The 20,713-nt window shown below is 44.0% G+C and overlaps 1 protein-coding gene across 19 annotated transcripts in view; it reads left to right on the top strand.

Moving 5' to 3' along the window:
* Nucleotides 1–20,713, top strand: part of rims1b (regulating synaptic membrane exocytosis 1b) — a 95,679-nt gene that overhangs the window by 41,412 nt on the left and 33,554 nt on the right. For 9 of the 19 annotated variants that reach the window (XM_082536713.1, XM_082536719.1, XM_082536722.1 and 6 more), the window contains exons 3-15: nucleotides 611–912; nucleotides 1,363–2,279; nucleotides 10,651–10,691; nucleotides 10,859–10,969; nucleotides 11,084–11,183; nucleotides 12,642–12,765; nucleotides 13,176–13,222; nucleotides 13,318–13,433; nucleotides 13,520–13,650; nucleotides 13,795–13,966; nucleotides 15,527–15,680; nucleotides 15,857–15,913; nucleotides 18,394–18,547. In XM_082536713.1, the coding sequence (XP_082392839.1) occupies nucleotides 611–912; nucleotides 1,363–2,279; nucleotides 10,651–10,691; nucleotides 10,859–10,969; nucleotides 11,084–11,183; nucleotides 12,642–12,765; nucleotides 13,176–13,222; nucleotides 13,318–13,433; nucleotides 13,520–13,650; nucleotides 13,795–13,966; nucleotides 15,527–15,680; nucleotides 15,857–15,913; nucleotides 18,394–18,547 (2,426 nt within the window). Of the gene's footprint in view, nucleotides 1–610; nucleotides 913–1,362; nucleotides 2,280–10,650; nucleotides 10,692–10,858; nucleotides 10,970–11,083; nucleotides 11,184–12,641; nucleotides 12,766–12,864; nucleotides 12,922–13,175; nucleotides 13,223–13,308; nucleotides 13,434–13,519; nucleotides 13,651–13,794; nucleotides 13,967–15,526; nucleotides 15,681–15,856; nucleotides 15,914–18,393; nucleotides 18,548–20,713 lie in introns of all 19 variants that reach the window. The other 10 variants (XM_082536726.1, XM_082536716.1, XM_082536724.1 and 7 more) reach the window with 4 other exon arrangements.

The following is a 20,713-nucleotide window of genomic DNA, read 5'->3' as shown; positions in this document are numbered from 1 at the left end:
TAAAAATATTATCGATAACATTAGAGCTGTTTTAGAGGAAAGCATGATCTTTTACGGGACCGTCTGACCACAGCCTCCAACAAGCTGTGTTTACAGAAAATAGATCAAACAGCAGAGTTTATCACATCATGGTGCTCTTTAATATTTTATTTGTTTTTGCAAAGGATGGAAAGAAGCAAGTATGGGACTGGCATTTTTTTTATATTAGAGTTGGGTGTTTGTTGATACACAAGCAAGACTCTTAATGTCTATGAAAAACTGATTCTGCTCCAGCAAAGTTAAAAGCACATTAAAGTTCACCTGCGTTGTACAGATGTTTTAATGCTGCAGATTTGGCCTCCTGACATCAAGCAGGTCACCCACAACCCATCTGGAGTTAGGGGTAGGGTTTGGATAAAGTTAGAATCCACCTATTTTTATGGAATTATGGAAAGTTAGATGCTAAGAAAGTTTCTGAAAATGTACCTTTTAAGCATGTTGCCCATCCGTCAAACTAAAAAAAAAAACCATTTCAGTGCTAAGCCCAGATGTGTTGCTGGTGACCTGGTGGATGTTCAGAGGTGACTTGAAATGAGTTTGCCAAAATCTTCTTCCCTTTCGACCTTTCCAGGTAATGTGGGTATGCAACCAGTGCCGTAAGCAACAGGAGATTCTCACCAAATCAGGAGAATGGTTTTCGGGGTCAGGGGTGCGGCCCGGGAGCCTGGGCACCTCTTTAAACAATCCAGCCACGGGAGGTGAGGCCCAACGGGACAGGAAGCTACTCCGCTCCAGGTCCCAAGCCCCACCGTCCAGCACCAACGCCAACACAGGGCCACCAGACGGGACACATCCGCCCGGCGGTGTCACTGCTCTCAAGGGTGCTGACACCATGCCTGGCTCTCGCTCTCAAAGTGAACCCCCAAGAGAAAAGTGAGATTCCTCTTTATTTACAACCTTTGCCTCTTTTCATTTTTAACATAGGAATTGGTGAAAGCTAGCAGTACTGCAGGATTCAGTTTTCATGGTATATTAATTTGCTGAAGCCCTTGTTGTGTTTTTTAATCCGCTATGTAGCTCTGAGTCTGCAGTAGCTTAACCAGAGAAGAAGGTAGGTCACAGGCAGGTCTTGAGAGGTCTTTGACTCAATCCCTTTGTTTTAATTCTTTGGGTGTGTTAGGTAAGAATTCATAGCTGTCTCATCCTGGTTAGTAGTTTTTTAATCTGTTGATAGCCCTTCGTGACTGAACTAAGAAGATTTTGAAAATAAAAAAAGAAAGAATATATAAAAAGCACAAAATATTTCTGTCAAAAAGCATGCAAAGAATGCTCCTGTGTTTGTATTTGCTTTTATAAAATAACCTAATTTCTTTTCTCATTTAGGAAAAGGCCAGTTTCTTTCCATGAGCAAAACGGTAAGGGAGGCATGGGACGTGGTTCTGCCCGGAGACCAGCAGACAAGTTGCATTCACAGTCATCTCTGGACGAGCGGATGGGTCCCGGAGACAGAGGAGAGAGACGGTTAGGAGATGGAAGGCGGCTGGAAAAGATCCACTCTCAGGACTACGAGGACGGGGATGAAAACCTGGGTCGTTCAGAAACACACCGCAGGCGTCCAGAGGATGAGGAGAAGAGGGAACGGCAGCGGCGCGAGGAGGAGTTTCAGAACCGCTATCGCAGTGACCCCAACTTGGCAAGATACCCAGTCAAACCACAGAAGGAGGAGCAGGAGATGCGCATGCACGCCAAGGTGTCGAAGGTGCGGCATGAGCGACGACACAGTGATCTTGCAATAAATGAGGTCGGACTGGGGCCTGGTGAAGGGGGTGGGGGTGGAGGCAGCACAGGAGAGGTGCCGGAAAACCGTCTTGCCAGGAGGGGTGGAGGTGGGGAAGGAGACCGCAAGGCCCTCATGGAGAATCACAGGGCCTACTCCGCAGATAGGACCGTGGGGGTTGTAGGTGGGGCTCCCCCTGCCAGTGGAGGGGGAAGATCAGGGTCCCAACTTGGGGGACCTGTGCCTTCAGACTGGGGTCCAAACAACAGTCGCCTGGAGCATGGACCCCAAGACGGAACGCGGACATCAAGAGAGAAGGGTGGGGTGGATAACCTGCTGAGGAAGGACTCTCAGGGCTCGGACCAGTCGGAGTCTTTGCGGCCACCCCCTCCACAGTCATACAAGGGCAAGCGCGGAGTCAACAAGAGGCAGATGTCCATCAGCAGCTCAGAGGAGGAGGGCGGCTCCACGCCCGAGTACACCAGCTGTGAGGACGTGGACATGGAAAGTGTCAGCGAGAAAGGTCAGTCAGGCAGATGTGCTTACTAAGCTGAACCTCTCCTTACACCGTTAGCCACCATCCATTTCTGTACATTAGAAACTTTTCCTTACTTGTTGAGGCTTCTTTTTCACTCACGAGTCTTCTCATTATATTTTGCTAATGATCTCTGGCTGGTCTTATCTAGACCACACGTTCATACTTTGTTTCCTCATGTAGTCCTCATTCTGTGTAAATGAAACACACAGGACTTTAATGTGGTCTCTCCTGTATTGTCATCATTGTCAAGAACCATGCCGACACTGTGTGCCCGGCGTGCTCTGAGCAAGATTAGAGTCACAGCAGATCTGATGACTAATTGAAATCTGATCTGCTGCTAATACTCTGGGGGACAGACAGATCAATAGACCGGACAAGAGATCTGCCACAGTTTTTAACCACTGTTGATCAGATATAAGGGAAAATAAAAACATAATCTCACACTTCATAGATATATTTTCCACTGCATTCTGCATTGGTAGTGGAATTACAAACAATGTGAGAAAAGCCAGATATATTTTGACCCCCAAGATTACTCTAAAACCAACACTTTCTAGTTTTGGACTGTGAAACTATATGATAAGCGATAGGATAAAGTGCCCACCCAGCATGCAGTGCATTACTATCCCTGTGTGTCATCTACACCTCTGTGCTGTGGCTAAACCCTGCTGCTCTCAGGACAGCTCTCATTTATTTGGAGAGTCCCTGTGATTTAGGCCAGCAGATTTGTGGAATTAGGTCAGTGGCTCGCTGGCTATGTAATGCTTTGCTAACAGCCAGCTGCAACAGCCAACCATGTCCCACCGACTAAATTCAAGCCTGGTTGCAGTTGCACGCTACACGATTTCTGCTATCTTCTTGGCACTTATGGATTTCCCCGCACTAACAGAAATCAAGGGCTGTGCTAAAATAACCCACGCAAGAGTGTTTGGGTTCAGGAGGCAGAGTTACTGCATCAGCTTATCTCTCACTGGTCAGTCCCAGAAGGATGGTGTTCCAGATGTTTTAATCCAGCTTACTATAACTCAGGGACTGGTAATGTGTAGATGGTGTGGATTGGGATTATTAGCTGTTTTAAACACTCTTTAGCTAGCTGGGCCTCAAAACAGGATGTATCCTTTTACTCTCACCATCTCTGGCAATAAGAAAAAGTCACAGGATAATATGTAGCATGCGTTGTGCGATGGAAGGCATTGCATTGTCAGATTAATGCTGGTGTCATCTTAAATTAGACATGGCCAGAGATCTTTTTGGTTTAAGAAATTAGGTGTCATTACATGGATCTGAGATGTAACTAAAAAGTTCTACAGACTGCATCAAATCCCACCAATCAGCACTCATCTTCAAGCTCCTCTTGAAGGCACTTATTTGTCAGCTATTTAGAAGCATTATCACGGAAGCACGAAGGCTCTGCTTCCAAGACATAGATTAACCCATGTGCGTAAACTTTTTTCAGTGGAGGTCTCTTTTGAATGTTCCTCTAAATCTCACATGACTGGAGTCACCAGTCATTTCAATAAAACCGACACGTTCCCAATCCAGGGCTCGTGTCTTACTGTGTGTGTGTGTCTCTCTCTCTCTCTCTCTCTCTCTTTCTATATACGTATGTATATATATATATATATATATATATATATATATATATATATATATATATATATAAAAACTAACACCCAGCACGCCCCTGCGGGCGGTTTATCCTTCAAGCTCGGGTCCTCTACCAGAGGCCTGGGAGCTTGAGGGTCCTGCGCAGTATCTTAGCTGTTCCCAGGACTGCGCTCTTCTGGACAGAGATCTCCGATGTTTTTCCCGGGATCTGCTGGAGCCACTCGCCTAGCTTGGGAGTCACCGCACCTAGTGCTCCGATTACCACGGGGACCACCGTTACCTTCACCCTCCACATCCTCTCGAGCTCTTCTCTGAGCCCTTGGTATTTCTCCAGCTTCTCGTGTTCCTTCTTCCTGATATTGCTGTCATTCGGAACCGCTACATCGATCACTACGGCCGTCTTCTTCTGTTTGTCTACCACCACTATGTCCGGTTGGTTAGCCACCACCATTTTGTCCGTCTGTATCTGGAAGTCCCACAGGATCTTAGCTCGGTCATTCTCCACCACCCTTGGGGGCATCTCCCATTTTGACCTCGGGACTTCCAGGTTATACTCCGCACAGATGTTCCTGTACACTATGCCGGCCACTTGGTTATGGCGTTCCATGTATGCCTTGCCTGCTAGCATCTTGCACCCTGCTGTTATGTGCTGGATAGTCTCTGGGGCATCTTTACACAGCCTGCACCTGGGGTCTTGCCTGGTGTGATAGACCCCAGCCTCTATGGATCTTGTACTCAGAGCTTGTTCTTGTGCTGCCATGATTAGTGCCTCTGTGCTGTCTTTCAGTCCAGCTTTGTCCAGCCACTGGTAGGATTTCTGGATTTCAGCCACCTCCTCTATCTGCCGGTGGTACATACCGTGCAGGGGCCTGTCCTTCCATGATGGTTCCTCGTCTCCCTCCTCTTTCTTGGGTTTCTGCTGCCTGAGGTATTCACTGAGCACTCGGTCAGTTGGGGCCATCTTCCCAATGTATTCTTGGATGTTCGTTGTCTCATCCTGGACTGTGGTGCTGACACTCACCAGTCCCCGGCCCCCTTCCTTCCGCTTAGCGTACAGCCTCAGGGTGCTGGACTTGGGGTGAAACCCTCCATGCATGGTCAGGAGCTTTCTTGTCTTTATGTCAGTGGCTTCTATCTCCTCCTTTGGCCAGCTTATTACCCCAGCAGGGTACCTGATCACGGGCAGGGCGTATGTGTTGATGGCCCGGATCTTGTTCTTACCATTCAGCTGACTCCTCAGGACTTGCCTGACCCTCTGCAGGTACTTGGTGGTTGCAGCCTTTCTAGCGGCCTCTTCATGGTTCCCATTTGCCTGCGGGATCCCCAGGTACTTGTAACTGTCCTCTATGTCTGCAATGTTGCCTTCTGGTAGTTCAATCCCCTCAGTTCTGACTACTTTCCCTCTCTTTGTTACCATCCGACTACACTTCTCCAGTCCGAACGACATTCCAATGTCATTGCTGTATAGCCTGGTAGTGTGGATCAGTGAATCGATGTCTCGTTCACTCTTGGCATACAGCTTGATGTCATCCATGTACAGGAGGTGGCTGACAACTGCTCCGTTCCGTAGTCGGTATCCGTAGCCAGTCTTGTTAATGATCTCACTGAGGGGGTTCAGGCCTATGCAGAACAGCAGTGGGGACAGAGCATCTCCTTGGTAGATCCCGCACTTGATGGTAACTTGTGCTATGGGCTTGGAGTTGGCCTCTAGTGTTGTACGCCACATCCCCATTGAGTTCCTGATGAAGGCTCTTAGGGTCCCATTGATCTTGTACAATTCTAGGCATTCCAGTATCCAGCTGTGGGGCATTGAGTCATAGGCCTTCTTGTAATCAATCCAGGCAGTGCACAGGTTGGTCAGTCTGGTCTTGCAGTCTCGGCTGATTGTTCTGTCTACCAGTAGCTGGTGTTTTGCACCTCTGGTATTCTTGCCAATTCCTTTCTGTGTCCCGCTCATGTATTGACCCATGTGCCTGTTCATCTTAGCCGATATGATGCCTGACAGGAGCTTCCATGTAGTACTGAGGCAGGTTATTGGTCGGTAGTTGGAGGGGACCGGTCCCTTCTTGGGGTCCTTGGGGATCAGGACCGTCCGGCCTTCAGTTAGCCATTCCGGGTGTCTTTCGTTAACTAGCAGCTGGTTCATTTGTGCTGCCAGACGCTCGTGGAGTGCAGTCAGCTTCTTCAGCCAGTAGGCGTGAACCATGTCGGGCCCTGGTGCTGTCCAACTCTTCATACTGGAGACCCTTTCTTGGATATCTGCCACTGTGATGGTTACTGGACCCTGTTCAGGGAGGTCGCTGTGGTCTGCCCTCAGATCCTCTAGCCACTGAGCATTGCCGTTATGGGTTGCATCCTTCTCCCATATGCTCTTCCAGTATTGCTCCGTCTCCAGCCTTGGTGGTGCTGTTCTCTTATTGTTCCCTTGCCACTGAGAGTACACCTTTGCTGGTTCTGTGGAGAACAGCTGGTTTATTCTCCTGCCTTCTATCTCTCTGGTGTACCTCCTCAAGCGGCTGGCCAAGGCAGCTGGATAGCGTAGTGGTTAAACTACACGCCTTTGGAACAGAGGATCGCAAGTTCGATTCCTGCCTGGGGCGTCTGTATCCAGTAAGGGTCCTAAGGCTAGACCCCCTATGCTAAGCAAGCCTACCGCAGACATGAGCGAGACAGATAAATATGAAGGCATGCCGGCTCGGACGTCGCCCGGATCAACAAGGTCCGCGTCAGGTGTTGAGGAACCAGGGCACCCTGACGAAAAGTGGGCTACTGGAACAAGAAGGCATCGGTGGGCAAGGGACGAAAACAGGGCGTTGTTGGAATGCTACTACGCAAGTAACCCCGGCGGAAGGGGCTACATGAATAGGATGAGGGACCTATGGATTCTTCGATACCCAACATCCACAATGACGGCGAAACAACTAGTAGCTCAGTGTTCCAACATTCGAAAGAAGGGACTGCTCTCACAGCTAGAGATTGACGAGGTACAACACAAATGCTATGGCAAGGAGGAGTCAGGACGCCAGGTCAGGGGGGAGATATCATCACCCCCACCCGAGATTGGGTACATAGCCCCAAGTGCGATAGGAGAAGGATCGTTGAGTGCGAGAGGAACTGACCTGAAAAATAGGATCATGGCCAAGCTTGAAACCTGGATCCCCCGTAGCTGGTTACCAAGATTACGTGAAGTACCCTCAGAAGGTCTGCTAGATGATGTTAATGCAGCACTACGGGCAATACCTACAACCACGATTACCGACACTAACAAGCTGATCTACAATACGGCAGCAGTGATCAGTGAGATGCTTGGCTACAAGTTGAACAGCCACAAGGGGCAGTACCCTCCATGGAGAAGGAGGCTAGAGGGCAAGATCAAAGTAGCACGGAGGGAGGTTAGCCAACTAACGGAGTTGCAGAAAGGTGCGACAAAGAAGGTGCCTAAGAAATACAGCAAGTTGTCCATACCTGAGGCCTTGGAAACTGCCAAGCAATATATATATATATATATATATATATATATATATATATATATACGTGTATATATATATATATATATATATATATATATATATATATATATATATATATATATACATATTATATGTTTAGTGTAGTCATTTAGGTTGAGCTGAATTGTTTTATTATTATTATTGTATGTCCTTTACCTTACAATATATAGTGGTAACTCTTGTGATCTGGAGATATCTTAAAAAAACAGGGTCCATCCATTCATTTTATTCATTGTTCATGCAATACATGGCCACTAATGCAGTCTAACATGCATGTCAAGAGAACTTGAAAGCAAATGATGCAAAAAGGCTGAGCAGCAGGTTTGATTCAAGAGCATTCTTCCAGTTAAGTGACCGTGCTGTAGCACCACTGTGCCACCCTGGCTCTAATATGTTTCTCCTTATTTTCTGTCATATATACACAGTTACTAAGTCATATGGTGTAGTTTAAAGCCGTATTTGAACTTTGCCCTCAAAAGCTCAGGTGACATTCTGTTATTTTACTTATGCAAAAATATAATGAATGAAACATTTGTTAAATTTTTGCAAAAAGTGATAAAAAAGATAAGATGGGTTTGTGTATCACCATCAGGATCCACGTATAAATATGATGATAATAAAATTCAATTCAACTCTGATGTTGAAGCACTCTATTAACAAATTACCACAGCATTGCTGGTATTAAACCTTTTATGTGTGGTCAAGCCCTATGAGCCAAACGCTCATGTTTCAGAGAGTTATATCAGTTATTGGCTGTATGATGATCCTTAATATGCTCGTCTCAGCCACACAGCTCCGTCTGTGAGTATAGACGTGACACCCGGGCATAAAGCTGCCTCAAAGACAGAAGAGCTAAAAGCTTTTTTCAGACAGTGGCTGCATGAAGGCCCAGTAAAGTATAGGATGCTGTGGCTTTGAGGCTGATATGTTTTCTCTAACTGGCTCAGAGAAAATGACAATGTGAAAGTCCACACAACAGGAAACTAAAACAGACAAATACCAAAGAACGCTGATGTGGATTGGAAGGACTAGGGAGAGAGCTGCTGAAGAAGGGTCAGGTGATAGCGTGGATGCTCACGTGCTCCTCTTAAACAGATGATTTTTCCATATCAGTCAGTTACCAATGAGAGTAAGCCAGGACTGCCTTCAGGACAGTAAGAGGGACTTGGTCAATCTTCAGTTGAGCGGAGCCTCTTTCACTTACATGCTGTGTTTGTCTTAAACAATGATACCTACAAAGAGCTGTTAATAAAGAGCTATCTGCCCAGCTTGCTCATCCACTAAACGGTGGCATCAGCATTTTTCCTCTCGAGTGTTCCAGTTAGCATCACTAAAGTTGCTCAAGTCATTCAGACTTTTTTTTCCTGATTTCTCCATCAACCATGATTGTATAGGCTTCATTTGGTTTCTACTCTTTCCACCAAAAAGTTCTTGTCTCTCCCCCCTGCAGGCATTTTGCAAAAAAACATCACGTGAATTATTCTGCCTGCCCACGTACCTCAAACTGAAGTTACTCAAAGGATTTTAAAATCGCCATCAGATGTTTTCTTGCTGTTGTTTTACTCCTGCTTTGAAACAATGACTGCAAATCTCCCAGGCTCCTCTGTCTTGATGTAGAGCCAGTTAGCTTTCCATCTGTCAGTGTTAATGAGCGCTGGGATACACGGACACTCTTTTGTTTCTCTGTTCAACTTAGCCAGTCTTGGACAGGCCAAGTTGGAGAGAAATGATAATAGTTTGATTATGAATGTTTTTAGCCGTTACTGCTGAATGACATTACTTTAATCCTACATGTAAGTTAAAGGACACACACTAAACTGTGCTGCCCATTTCCAGCTCCATATTTGTATTCTTAAAATCTAGAGTAGCTTTGCATTATTCATGGTTCAGAATAATCCTCATCTATCTTATACTGGGGTGTGGTGCAGCTACTTAGGTCATCCTCTGTTGGAACACAGGGTTTTAGCTCCTCCCTTTTTAAATCGACAACCACAGTAGACAACATCTGAGCACAGTTTAGTCACAGCTAGCAGGTCCCAAGGACCCAAACACAGATCCAGAAGACAGGCTGTTGTAGCTGTTTGCAAAGTCCAAAAAACACATGGGAGCGTAAAGCAAAACTAAATCCACATGGACTCAAAGGGAGGACGCACACAGGGAATGATCACAGGCTAAATAATTTTGATGTTTCGTCTGATGCTTAAGCCCCGAGGCCTGTGTCAAGGACAGGGGGCGTGCCCAAATAAAGCCCATCCCAACACCTGTATTGTTTTCTTCAGAAACCACATGACCAAAGATAAACGAGGAACCCTTTCTCTGAAATGACGTGACTGCTTCATGTCATTTGAACCGGATTTGAGCGGTTGAAAAGATGCGGGAATTTTTTTGTGGTCTGAGGTGATTCTGATGATCATCAGCAGTCTGCAACGAGATTATGGAGCACATCGAATGACCAGCAGATGTCACTAGTTCAAAATGAGCTGTTAAACAGGGTTTTGTGTGAGCTGCCTTCTGGTGAAGCAATTGGCTGGAAAGATCCGACACGTTCACAGGCCTTCATCACACCATCACTACGGCGTTAAGAGACGCTAAGAAAAGGGAAAACAGCACTATTTCAAGTCATGAGGGTAATTATTAAGGAAGTTGACACAGCAGGGCGATGAGACACAGCTGAAGACAATCAAGACAATGCCTGAGGAAGTAAACTAATCACAAGACGCCAGAGACAGATGACTGTTAAAATAAAACAGGAAGCAACTCAGCAGATAATCACCAACAGAAACACTTGACAAGATACAGGATGACATAGAGAAGGCAAGCCTACTAAATCAAAATGTAATAAAAATTCAATAAAAAATATAACTAACAGAAACTAAATACTAAAATATAAGAGCTTTGGAGCTTCAACAGGGAGTCTAAAGTATTGTTAAGTAAGAGAATTCAGATCATTTTAGTAAATTAAGTTACATTTTTATAGATGGCGAAATGGAATTTTTAGCTTTTTAAAATTAAACCTACCTCAAAGAAAGCCTTTGGCAGGCCCTGGCATATAAAACAGAAATGGGATGATAAACCCATTAGTTATGTTGTTTGAATTAAAGCAGATCGCAGTCTTTAATGGCATCACTGAGTCATCTTTCTAAGAGTTTTTTGTAGCTTGGAATCAACCTGCACAATTACATTTAACATAATTTAGACAAATGACTAATTCCTCCCTCTCGAACTCTTTCTCCCTGCAGGTGACTGGGACTGTCATCCTCTAGATCCTGCAGTTTGGCATGTAAGTTTCACCAGTCAGGTTGTTCCTGAAGCTCTGCCCTGATCCCTTTCCTCACATATAGCTGCACTTATATTAAGTCTAATGTTGCATGGGACCCATGACCAAATTACCAGTATTTACAGTTGATAATGTGCTTTGTAAACATCCTCATGTCTTTGTCCCTTTAGCATCCAGTTTCGTGGCAGCCATCCAAAGAGGGTGACCACCTGATTGGGCGGATCACTCTGAGCAAGAGGTCAGCCATGCCCCGTGAGGCAGGCTCTCTCCTGGGACTAAAAGTAAGCAGGGATTCATTCACATTAAGATCTGTCCTCACTGAGACAACAGGCAGTGTTGGAGAGGACGGAGTGACATCTGATCTTATCGTACGTCTGTCTCATCTTTGTGTGCAGGTGGTAGGAGGGAAGATGACGGAGACAGGGAGACTTGGGGCCTTCATCACCAAAGTTAAAAAAGGGAGTCTGGCAGATGTCGTGGGACACCTACGTGCAGGTACAAAAAATAGAACATGTTGTTCCTTTGCAGGAGCTGCAGAACTGCAGACAGTATTGCTTTCATCTAGGAATGCATGTGAGATCAACCTTTGCATAGACATCAGTATGTACCTGTCATCTTTGCAGGCATGAGTAGTGTGCTTGTCATTGAAATTGTTAAATGCTAAAATGCTAAACATTTGTAGCAGCTTGTGGTGGCCTACAGAATAGTAATAATACTGGTGTTTTTATTGGTGTAATGTCTGTGGGAGCTGCCACTTGAACTCAAGCAATCAACCAGCCTGCTTGTGCTGCATTCACATTATACCAGACCTTTACTGGAGTGCTATTTTGAGGAGTTTGGTTTTGCCAGTTTTACACTGATAAATAATTTTCAAAGCATTTTAAAAAAGGAAAAAAAAGGAATGTGGGCAAAAGTAAGCAACCGCAGTCAGCTGTTGGGATTAAAGTGATATTAGAGCATATATAAGGAAGCACAGAATGTATAAACAGGCAATGTGTACAGTTCTGCAGTAAAGCAGTCATCATTCATGCTACATTTTGCTTATCTGACCACGCTGTGTCATGATTTGAATAATAATGGAGTAATGTATGGAGTGCTGAGGTCACGGGACTACTTCTGGCTGTAAATTTTGACTGTACAGCGACTCAGCTGCTGCTGAAAGTATTAACCCAGGGCCTTATTTATGCTTGAACATAGTGTTAAAATCACTCCTGAGAGGGAAAAAACATTTGAGGAGGTTCTGAGAGCTCCGTTTTCAATTTACAGGTCGGAAATCATCGTAACTCACCTAAAATGCTTTGTCACTGTGGGTTTAGTCAGGAAAAAAAGAAGGAGCCAACAAGAAAACCCAGGCAGCAGTGACCTTTATGGTGGGCTAAATAGTGGGTTGGCATACCAAACCAAACATGTAAAAATGGGCAGATAAAAAGACAGAAATGTGCCTCATCAAGTGCTTCCTTCCAGTCTCTGAAAACTCTCAGAAGTGTTTTTTTTTTGTCTAATTTGACAACTTGGATCTTTTCATGATAATTCATGAAAGATGCAAGCGGCAATAAGTCACATTAATGTGCTGGACAACCACTTATTTTAAGTCTGGAGATTGATGAGATAAAATTGTTTCCACACTAAAGTCACATTAAATTAAATTATTTTCTCCATTAAAGTCAGAAACGAGGATGAAACAGGTTGTGGTTAATCGTGTGATTGACAAGTTTTAAGTGTCCACCCCTCGGTCATCCAGCGTCAGACAAGCTTGAAGTTTCACAAAAGGACTTTTCTTACCAAAGGGTGATGTTATGGTGACAATGTCCATTTTCTGAATACAGCCTTTGACCGATCATCGTCGGGTTTTTGTGTGGAGCACCCAGCAGAAAAGTTGCGCTGCACTTAACTGCACACTGAGGACATTTGATTTTTCAGTTTGACTTTAAGAAGCATTAATCTTGTTTTCAGGTGATGAGGTGTTGCAGTGGAACCGGAAGTCGTTGCCAGGAGCAACCAAGAAAGAAGTGTACAACATCATTCTCGAGTCCAAGGCTGAGCCTCAAGTGGAGATTGTTGTTTCGAGACCTATAGGGTGCGTTTGTTGTTACTAATGTGTACTGGTCATTGTTAAAGTACCACGGCTTTGATTTTCCTTCTGACGGACTTTTGATGTGTCTCCTTTATCTAAAAGCTCTGTGAACCGAATTATGTCCAAACACCTCTTGAGAAAAGTGTATAGAGCACATCAGTAAGTAGAGTGGAGCCCCTTCCCAATGTATCTTCCCTGAAATCCTTCAGATCCAAGAAAGACATCCCCTTTTTTCCACCTGTTCTTCAGTCCTTGGCCACCTGCTGTTTTCCCCACACTGTTAATATGACTGACTGGTTTTGTTCTTCTTCTACTGTGTTAGAAACTGTTGTTGTTTAGAGATATATGCCAGCTGAATGACATATAGTAAGGGAAGATTTGTATACACTCTGTGACTCTTCTGCTTTTTACAGAGACATCCCAAGAATCCCAGAGTCCTCCCACCCTCCTCTAGAATCTAGTAAGTTTTTATATCACCAGCTTAACAGGCTTTATATTTTAAAATGTGCTTTCAGTTAATGTTTTTTCCTATTATTCATTCTGTTGATCCCTCAGCAGGCTCCAGCTCCTTTGAGTCCCAGAAGATGGACCGTCCATCTATATCCGTGATGTCCCCTACTAGTCCCAGCACTCTCAGAGACCTTCCTCTGGTTCTGCCTGGACAGCTCTCTGTGAGTATCAGGAACAAACACAATGAGGTTCATCTGACTGGATATAGATTGAAAAGGATGCTAACTGCCTTTATGCATTGTTATAGGTGAAGCTGTGGTACGACAAAGTGGGCCATCAGCTGATTGTCAACGTCCTTCAAGCCATAGACCTGCCACCCCGACCAGACGGACGACCTCGAAACCCCTACGTCAAGATGTACTTCCTGCCTGATAGGAGGTCAGCTCATTGTGTTCATTTTTACTTATTGAGCATCTCACGGGTATTTCTTCATCTATAGTTTTTATTTTGAACAATAAAAAAAAACCATACTGTTCTCCTTCTTGCACACTGAATGAATCCATGATTTCTTCTCTCTTCCAGTGATAAGAGTAAACGACGGACTAAAACGGTGAAAAAGAGCGCTGAGCCCAAGTGGAACCAGACCTTTATTTATTCCCACGTTCATCGGCGAGACTTCAGAGAGCGCATGCTGGAGATCACAGTGTGGGACCAGCCTCGAGTCCAGGAGGAGGAGAGTGAATTCCTGGGCGAGGTGCGTGACAGCCACTGTCCAATCAAAGCCATTTTATTGGTTGAACTGTAAAACTTGTAATAGACACATCAAATTCCCTAAATCCACATTTTAACCTTAGTAGAAGAAACATATGTAAATGGTAAATGGCCTGTGTTTGTATAGCGTATTTTTTACATTTTCAAAATTAAAAAAATAAGGTGGAGATCAACTGAGAAGACCAGTTGCTAGATTTGCTGCACTTTAGGAACAGGGATGTTGTCCCATTATTGTCCGATAGAAGACTCCAGCTGCTTAACAGTCCTGGTTCTTCTTTGTGGAACCTTTGGTTTCATGATGCTCCAGATGTTTTTAGTTAGTCTGAACCTCAGGTAGGCCTAATCACTACACAAACTCTTCTACTACATGTATCTGCGGTATCTATGCTGTTGGAATCGATACAGTTTGGCATCATCTAGATGCAAAATGGAAGGTCTTCCCTGAATGTCAGTGTAGATGTCATATAAAGAAAAGCATACATTGCTCTAAAACGTGTAGATACTGTTGAGCATTGACAGTGTTTGAACTCTTCTTTAGTCCAGAGGATGTGGTGCACGTGTTTTAAATCCTGTCCTGTCTGGCAGCTTTTGGAATCAGAATGCAGAAGGACACGATGAACCTCTGTACTTCTATAAGATGCACGTTTATACCCAGTCATGTTACTGAGCTGTTACCATTTAACCTAATTAGTTGCAAACTGTTCCTGCCCTCACATTTCTAGCCTTTTGTTCCCTCATCCCAACTTTTGTCTTGCTGCCATCAAATTCAAAATGAACTAATATGCTATCAAATTGTTATTTATCTTGTAATGCCTCCCAGTCCAGCTCTTCAGTTCGAAGCAATGTTTTAGCCCCTCCCCTCTTAAGCTCCTCCTCTCTTGGCTCTTAAGTAGACTTTCCTCTCATTGGCTGCCTCTCATAAATAGATGGTTGAAACAGCAGGCCAGAGCTGTTTTGGAGAAGAAATGAGAGATATCTGGTCTTACTGACTTCATTCAGACAAGTATTGATCATTTACATATTCTGCCAGCTCCCAAATGTTTCCCAAAATCTTGGGATTTTTACTATGTTTTAAATTAAAGACACTTCTGATTACAGATGAAGATGATAGCAAGCAACCATAATTTATCCATAAAGGATTTTTTACTTACAGGAGTCACAAAACAGCAATACAAACTTAAAGAAAACAGTAGATAAAAGAATATAAACTTCAAAAGAACTGTTACTCTAAAAGCAATAAGAAAGTGAAAACAGTTTTTATAGTTTTTAAATGGTTTTTAAAAATTAAATGGTGCAAACATGTTTCTCAAATACCGGTCTGCGGAGAGAATGACAGGGGGAACTGTGAGAAACACCCATCACCCAAAATTTGCTAAGTCTGCCTAACATAGGATTTAACTTGTTGTATATTTACTGAATATGATTGCCTAAAGTTTCATTCTCTGAGTGGATGAAACTGATTTTCTTTTAAATGTCTTCACACGTGTGAAGATTTCTACTTTCCATTTTTCTCATGTGCCACCTCCCTTTCTGTCCCCCTCAGATCCTCATAGAGTTGGAGACGGCCTTGCTAGACGACATTCCTCACTGGTATAAGCTCCAGACACATGACGTGTCCTCTATACCTCTGCCACAGCCCTCTCCATACCTCCCACGGAGACACGTCCATGGAGACAGCCCCAGCAGGAAACTACAGAGTATGTGTGTTCATTTATTTGCAGGCTGTGTGTCCTTTAACCAACAGTGTTTGAGCGTGGTGGCTAACATTTCCTGTTCTGAGCCTTCTCCAGTGTCCCTCTCAGCGTGGGAGAATCTCTCAACCTTACCCTGTCTTGTGTGTGGGTGTTTTGCGTGTGCGTTTGTATGTGTGCAGGGTCTCATCGCATCATTGATACAGAGTTTGATGATGGTTTGATAGTAGTGACTAAAGGTGGGTGGGGGTCATGGTTATTGAGCGTTTCCTCGTAGTAGCCTGTAGGTGCCCAGCACTGCGTGAGAGAGCATCCTTGTGCATCCTCCCTTCATGTCCTGTGGAAACCTTTTGGGTCTGCTTCTATAAATTTCTAAAAATTTAACCTAAATTAAAATAATTAATTCAAGCTGAATCAGCAAAAACACCCGAAAGTATTTTGCAAATCATCACATTTCTTACTGGGGTGCAGATTCTGAATTTTTGCGTGAGGCTGCATGAGCATTTTCTCCTCTTTTGCTGGGTCTTAGAAACACCGACGCACTGAGTGCATGCTGCACTGCAGAGCTGCAGTAGTTCACTGCCATTCCACTACGTCTCCTGCAATCCTGCATGCTTCTATTCCTGCTCCTTACTTCACTGAAAGCACACTGAACACAGACAATAGAAGACATTTTAGCTACAGCTGCTTTGCTGGCTGCCTGTTTCTGCCCTCGCTTCAGTTCCAGTGTGCATTGATTTAGACATTAATGCAATTTTATTTAATTTTTTTGGTAGCCTTTAAAATGCCACAAGTATGATCAGGATACTATTTGAACATTACTATGATTTTCTTTTCTTTTCCTTGTTATTTTGTTTTGCCTCAAATAACAGAGCTCTGTACTACAATACCCACAATTCTTAGCCACAGCTTAAATCGTGCACCACAGGTGATGAATTCATTCACTCAACTATTCATTCATTGGCCAAAAAAAAGTGTTAATTTTAGTTGCAGTGCAAGTGTATACCTAACTTCATCTTGAGAATCAGTTTTTATACATAGGTTGTTGTTTTTTTGTACTTATCCAACCAGCGATGCTTCCTGTGTATTCTTAGAAGCTCCCCAACTGGCTGCTACCTTTAATGATCCATACAAGTCATGATTGAGACCTTCGCCTCACTTCACTTTGCACAGTTCTGTTTCACATCCTGTCGTTCATATTTAAAGCTAGAGTTGGCAGACGTCTAGAAAGACCAAACCCCGCCCCCAAAAAACACCGAGCCAATGTCTCGGTGTCTCTGCAGAACACAAGTGGGTGTTCATCAGCCATTAGAGGAGGACGAGCAAAGTGACCACTGGCCTCTGCGCTCTACACTCCTGTCCCAGAATCTTGTCAGATTGCTGTATACCATTTCCAGTAATTCCCACGTGCGGTTAAATCAAAGTAAAGTTTGCAGTTTTACATCTTTGCATTGGTGGCCAAGAGTATTTTCTGTATCGTTAACCATTAATGAAACTTTTAAATCGTAGCATGTCACATGTTCCCAAATGTGAAGAGGTCAGAAGCCATACACCCCCCTCCTTTCACCCTATGTTAGCTTGAACTGGCCCCAACCCTTCTGTGGTATAAGAAAATGAACGAATGGGTGAAGAGATCACACTAAATTGGGAGCAATGTCTTGGCACGCCACTCAACCATTCCATATAAAGTTAGGTTAGGGTTAGAAGCAACGTCAAGGATTTCTGCCAGCCTAGTTAAGGGATGGCGTCACCGTTTTTTGACTCCTTAATGAAATGTCCTGCAGCCCCCTCTCTCCTATAACTGTCCTAACTCCACCCCATCAGACATATATAGGCTATACATCAGCTCCAGCAGCCAGAAGGCCATCCATGCTACGTCCACAACCAACTACATCAAGACCATCACAGAAAATTTAACTTAGCATCTTACCAATCCAGGGAGCAATGAGAGGTGCTGAATATAGTTTGTCATTCGCTCCTGAGATGAGATGTGTTTTAGTGCATTAAATGTCCCTTTTTTGGGCTGCTTTGCAATGTACGTAGTTGCTGTCGGTGGAATAGCCACTTTTAATTCAGGAATATCTGCCACTTAGTAAAGGGAAGTTCCCATGAATTTGTAGAAGGGCCAATTAGAGTAGCTTCTCTTTGACCTGTGATTGGCCAGAGTCTCCCATCACAAAGCCAGGAGGAGGTGGAGAAGTGTAGGTTTCTCTCACACAACAGGAGATGTTTTTTTCCTGTAAGACTCAAACATTACTGCCGATCTCAGCTTTAAATGAGGCTAATGCTCTGTTACTGCATTTTTTTCTGTATCATGTGACTTACTATAGCTTTGTAGGCTTGTAACTGTAAATGTCTGATCTGTCATCTCATCAGCCACTTCATGGGATTAAAACAAGCTGAGCTCAGGTCTGACAGACACATTTGCAGAAACAGTCACATGACCAGCTACACTGCGTTTGCAAGCTGCTTATTTGCCTGTAAAACATCCAGATGTGATGTTTTACAGTCTGTAGGTGAATGGCACCTGTAACGGTAGCGAGTAGTATTGACTCATTACAACTGGTGCACCCTTACCTAAGGACACAACTAATGCCTGGATGTGTGTGAGTGTTTGTATCCCTCCTGTGTGTATGTTATATCTGTGAATCTTGAAACATGTATTTTGCTTGTTTTGCACGTGTTTGTGTGTCCACACTGGATCTGTGTGCGGGTGCAGGCGCAGAGCGTAACTCCAGGGAGAGAGAGCGGGGCAGCACGTTGGCTGTGCCCGAGCAGCAGCGACCCGTCCAGCACCGCTCGCGCTCGGTGTCGCCTCACAGAGAGGACACGTGCAGAGCTCGGTCTCGGCCTGCACACGTGCCCATGCAAAGGTGAGTTACACCGGGGAGTTTTACCTGCTGAACTCTGAGTGATGATTTGGCAGGTGGGGGAACCCTAAAGAAAAGCTTGACGTTGCTTGTTAATTTGTGGACTGCAGCTGCGAGGATTACTGCTCGACAAGTCCGCTGCTGCATTGTTCTGGTCACGGCAGATGGCTGCCCTCTTTTGAGCCTCTTTCTGTTGGTTTCTTCCTGTTAAAAGGGAGTTTTTCCTTCCTACTGTCGCTGCTCACAGGGTGTCGTCTGATTGTTGGTGCTTTCTCTCTGTTATTGTAGGGTCTCTATCTTATTCTCTAAAGCACTTTTAGCCAACTGTTTGTGTTATTTGGTGAGGATAAATACAAAATAAAACCAGTACCGGTACCAAATAAAAGAAGATTTATTCATAACACACAGGAAAAAGCCCTGGGAAAGTGTTAATGATAAAAGTTAATGAGTTAATGATAACAACGATTAAAAAAAATAACGATAAAAACCCTGAAAACCATTAATTTCACACACGAGCCTTAACTCTCATGGCCCGGTACCAGGATGGGGGACCGCTGCACTAAACCATCTGAGATGTGACGTTACCAGATTCCCTGCTGGTTCTTTTAGTTACTAAATGAACATATAATAAAATATAAAATGCTTATTTAGTATTTTATTGTCACTATTTGAATTTAAGCAGAAATTAAGAAAAAAAATTGATTTAAAAAACCAAAATGAAGCTCAGGGCTCAGCCTGAGCATGGCTGCTGTGTGTAACAAATGATTTAACAGTAAAACTGTAAACAGTACAGCTGTGTAACGCAGGCAGGACAGGGCCCAAAATGCAGACTCACGGAGACGGGACCTCCAAAATACAGCTTTATTTACTGGGAGAAAAAGCGACACAAAACTAAAAAGTGAAACCTAAACACACGGGGAACACTGCTGACACGAATTAACGTGACGCCACAGGGGAAGCAGAACTAGACACACCGAACATGGAAGCCGGAGACCTTCACAATAAAACAGGAAACGGAGGAACATGACACAGAAATGGAGGAAAGGCAAAGACGGAGACAAGAGAGACATGGCAGACTGGGGAAACATGGATAAACATGGGCAGGGGGGACATAGAATGAAACAAGGGAAACAAGACGCAAGAACTCACACAACATATATACACACAGACACACAGAGAGAGACACAGAGGGCAAAACAGAGATGCTAAACAGAACAACCTAGGCACCGCAGATTAAACTCAAGACTACCAGCGTGGACTTAACCATGAACCATAATAGAAAATGACTTGAAAATACAAGAACACAACACACTGGGTCAAATGACCCAGGCACACGACAGACTCTGTGTGTCACAGCTGGCCAGATGTAAAGAGTAGATCGTATTCACCATTCTGACAGATCCCATCCCAGTTTGGGGAATATTTAATGAATTTACTTCTTTGGAGACCCACATATGGATGCTTTTGATGATGCTGTCTATATATTTCAATAATTGGAACAGCTGGAAGAGACAAACCACCTCAGCTCTTGTTAACATTTCATTAACCCAGGGAGAAGCTGGCAGTGCAGCAGAAGTTCAAATCTAAAATGTTTGATTGAGTGCCGGGTCTCCACAACATGGGTCACATTTCATGGGTGGTTGATCTGGAGATTTTTTCTGCTTTTTTCCCACAATAATAAAAGTTGTACATCAGTGTCTAATCACACTGTCTTTGAACTTGGGTAATGTATCCTCTCTCCAGGAAAACGTCCAGGAAAACACATAAAACTAAAACTATAAAGCAGCAGAGAGCTAAATATAACCAATGCAGAATACGGAAGCATAAAACAATAATCAACAAAAATAATAAAAAATGTAGAACTACAAAACCCCAAAACATGCCAAACTCAAACCTCTGGGTCCAAGACTCAGGGACCTTAACTGATACGCTAAACAAATCTGTAAACCAGAAAACACCACAACAGAGCACAGCTGACAGAAAATCATTAGCTGTGTAAATTCCTGAGTTAATGTATTTATTTCCCTTTGCACGCTCAGGCTGCAGCTCATCTCAAATGTCAAATCGACATCTTAGAGCTCTGAAACTTCAAACTTTTAGCTATTCGGTGCGCTCAGCTCTGATACTGTCCCGAAGCCAAACGAAGAGTGACAAATCACTTGTGTGTGA

Source organism: Aulonocara stuartgranti (genome assembly GCF_965226115.1).
Source record: "Aulonocara stuartgranti genome assembly, chromosome: 6".
Lineage (NCBI taxonomy): Eukaryota > Metazoa > Chordata > Actinopteri > Cichliformes > Cichlidae > Aulonocara > Aulonocara stuartgranti.
The sequence above is the reverse complement of the archived record's forward strand: the minus strand, read 5'-3'. Positions and strand labels throughout refer to the sequence as shown.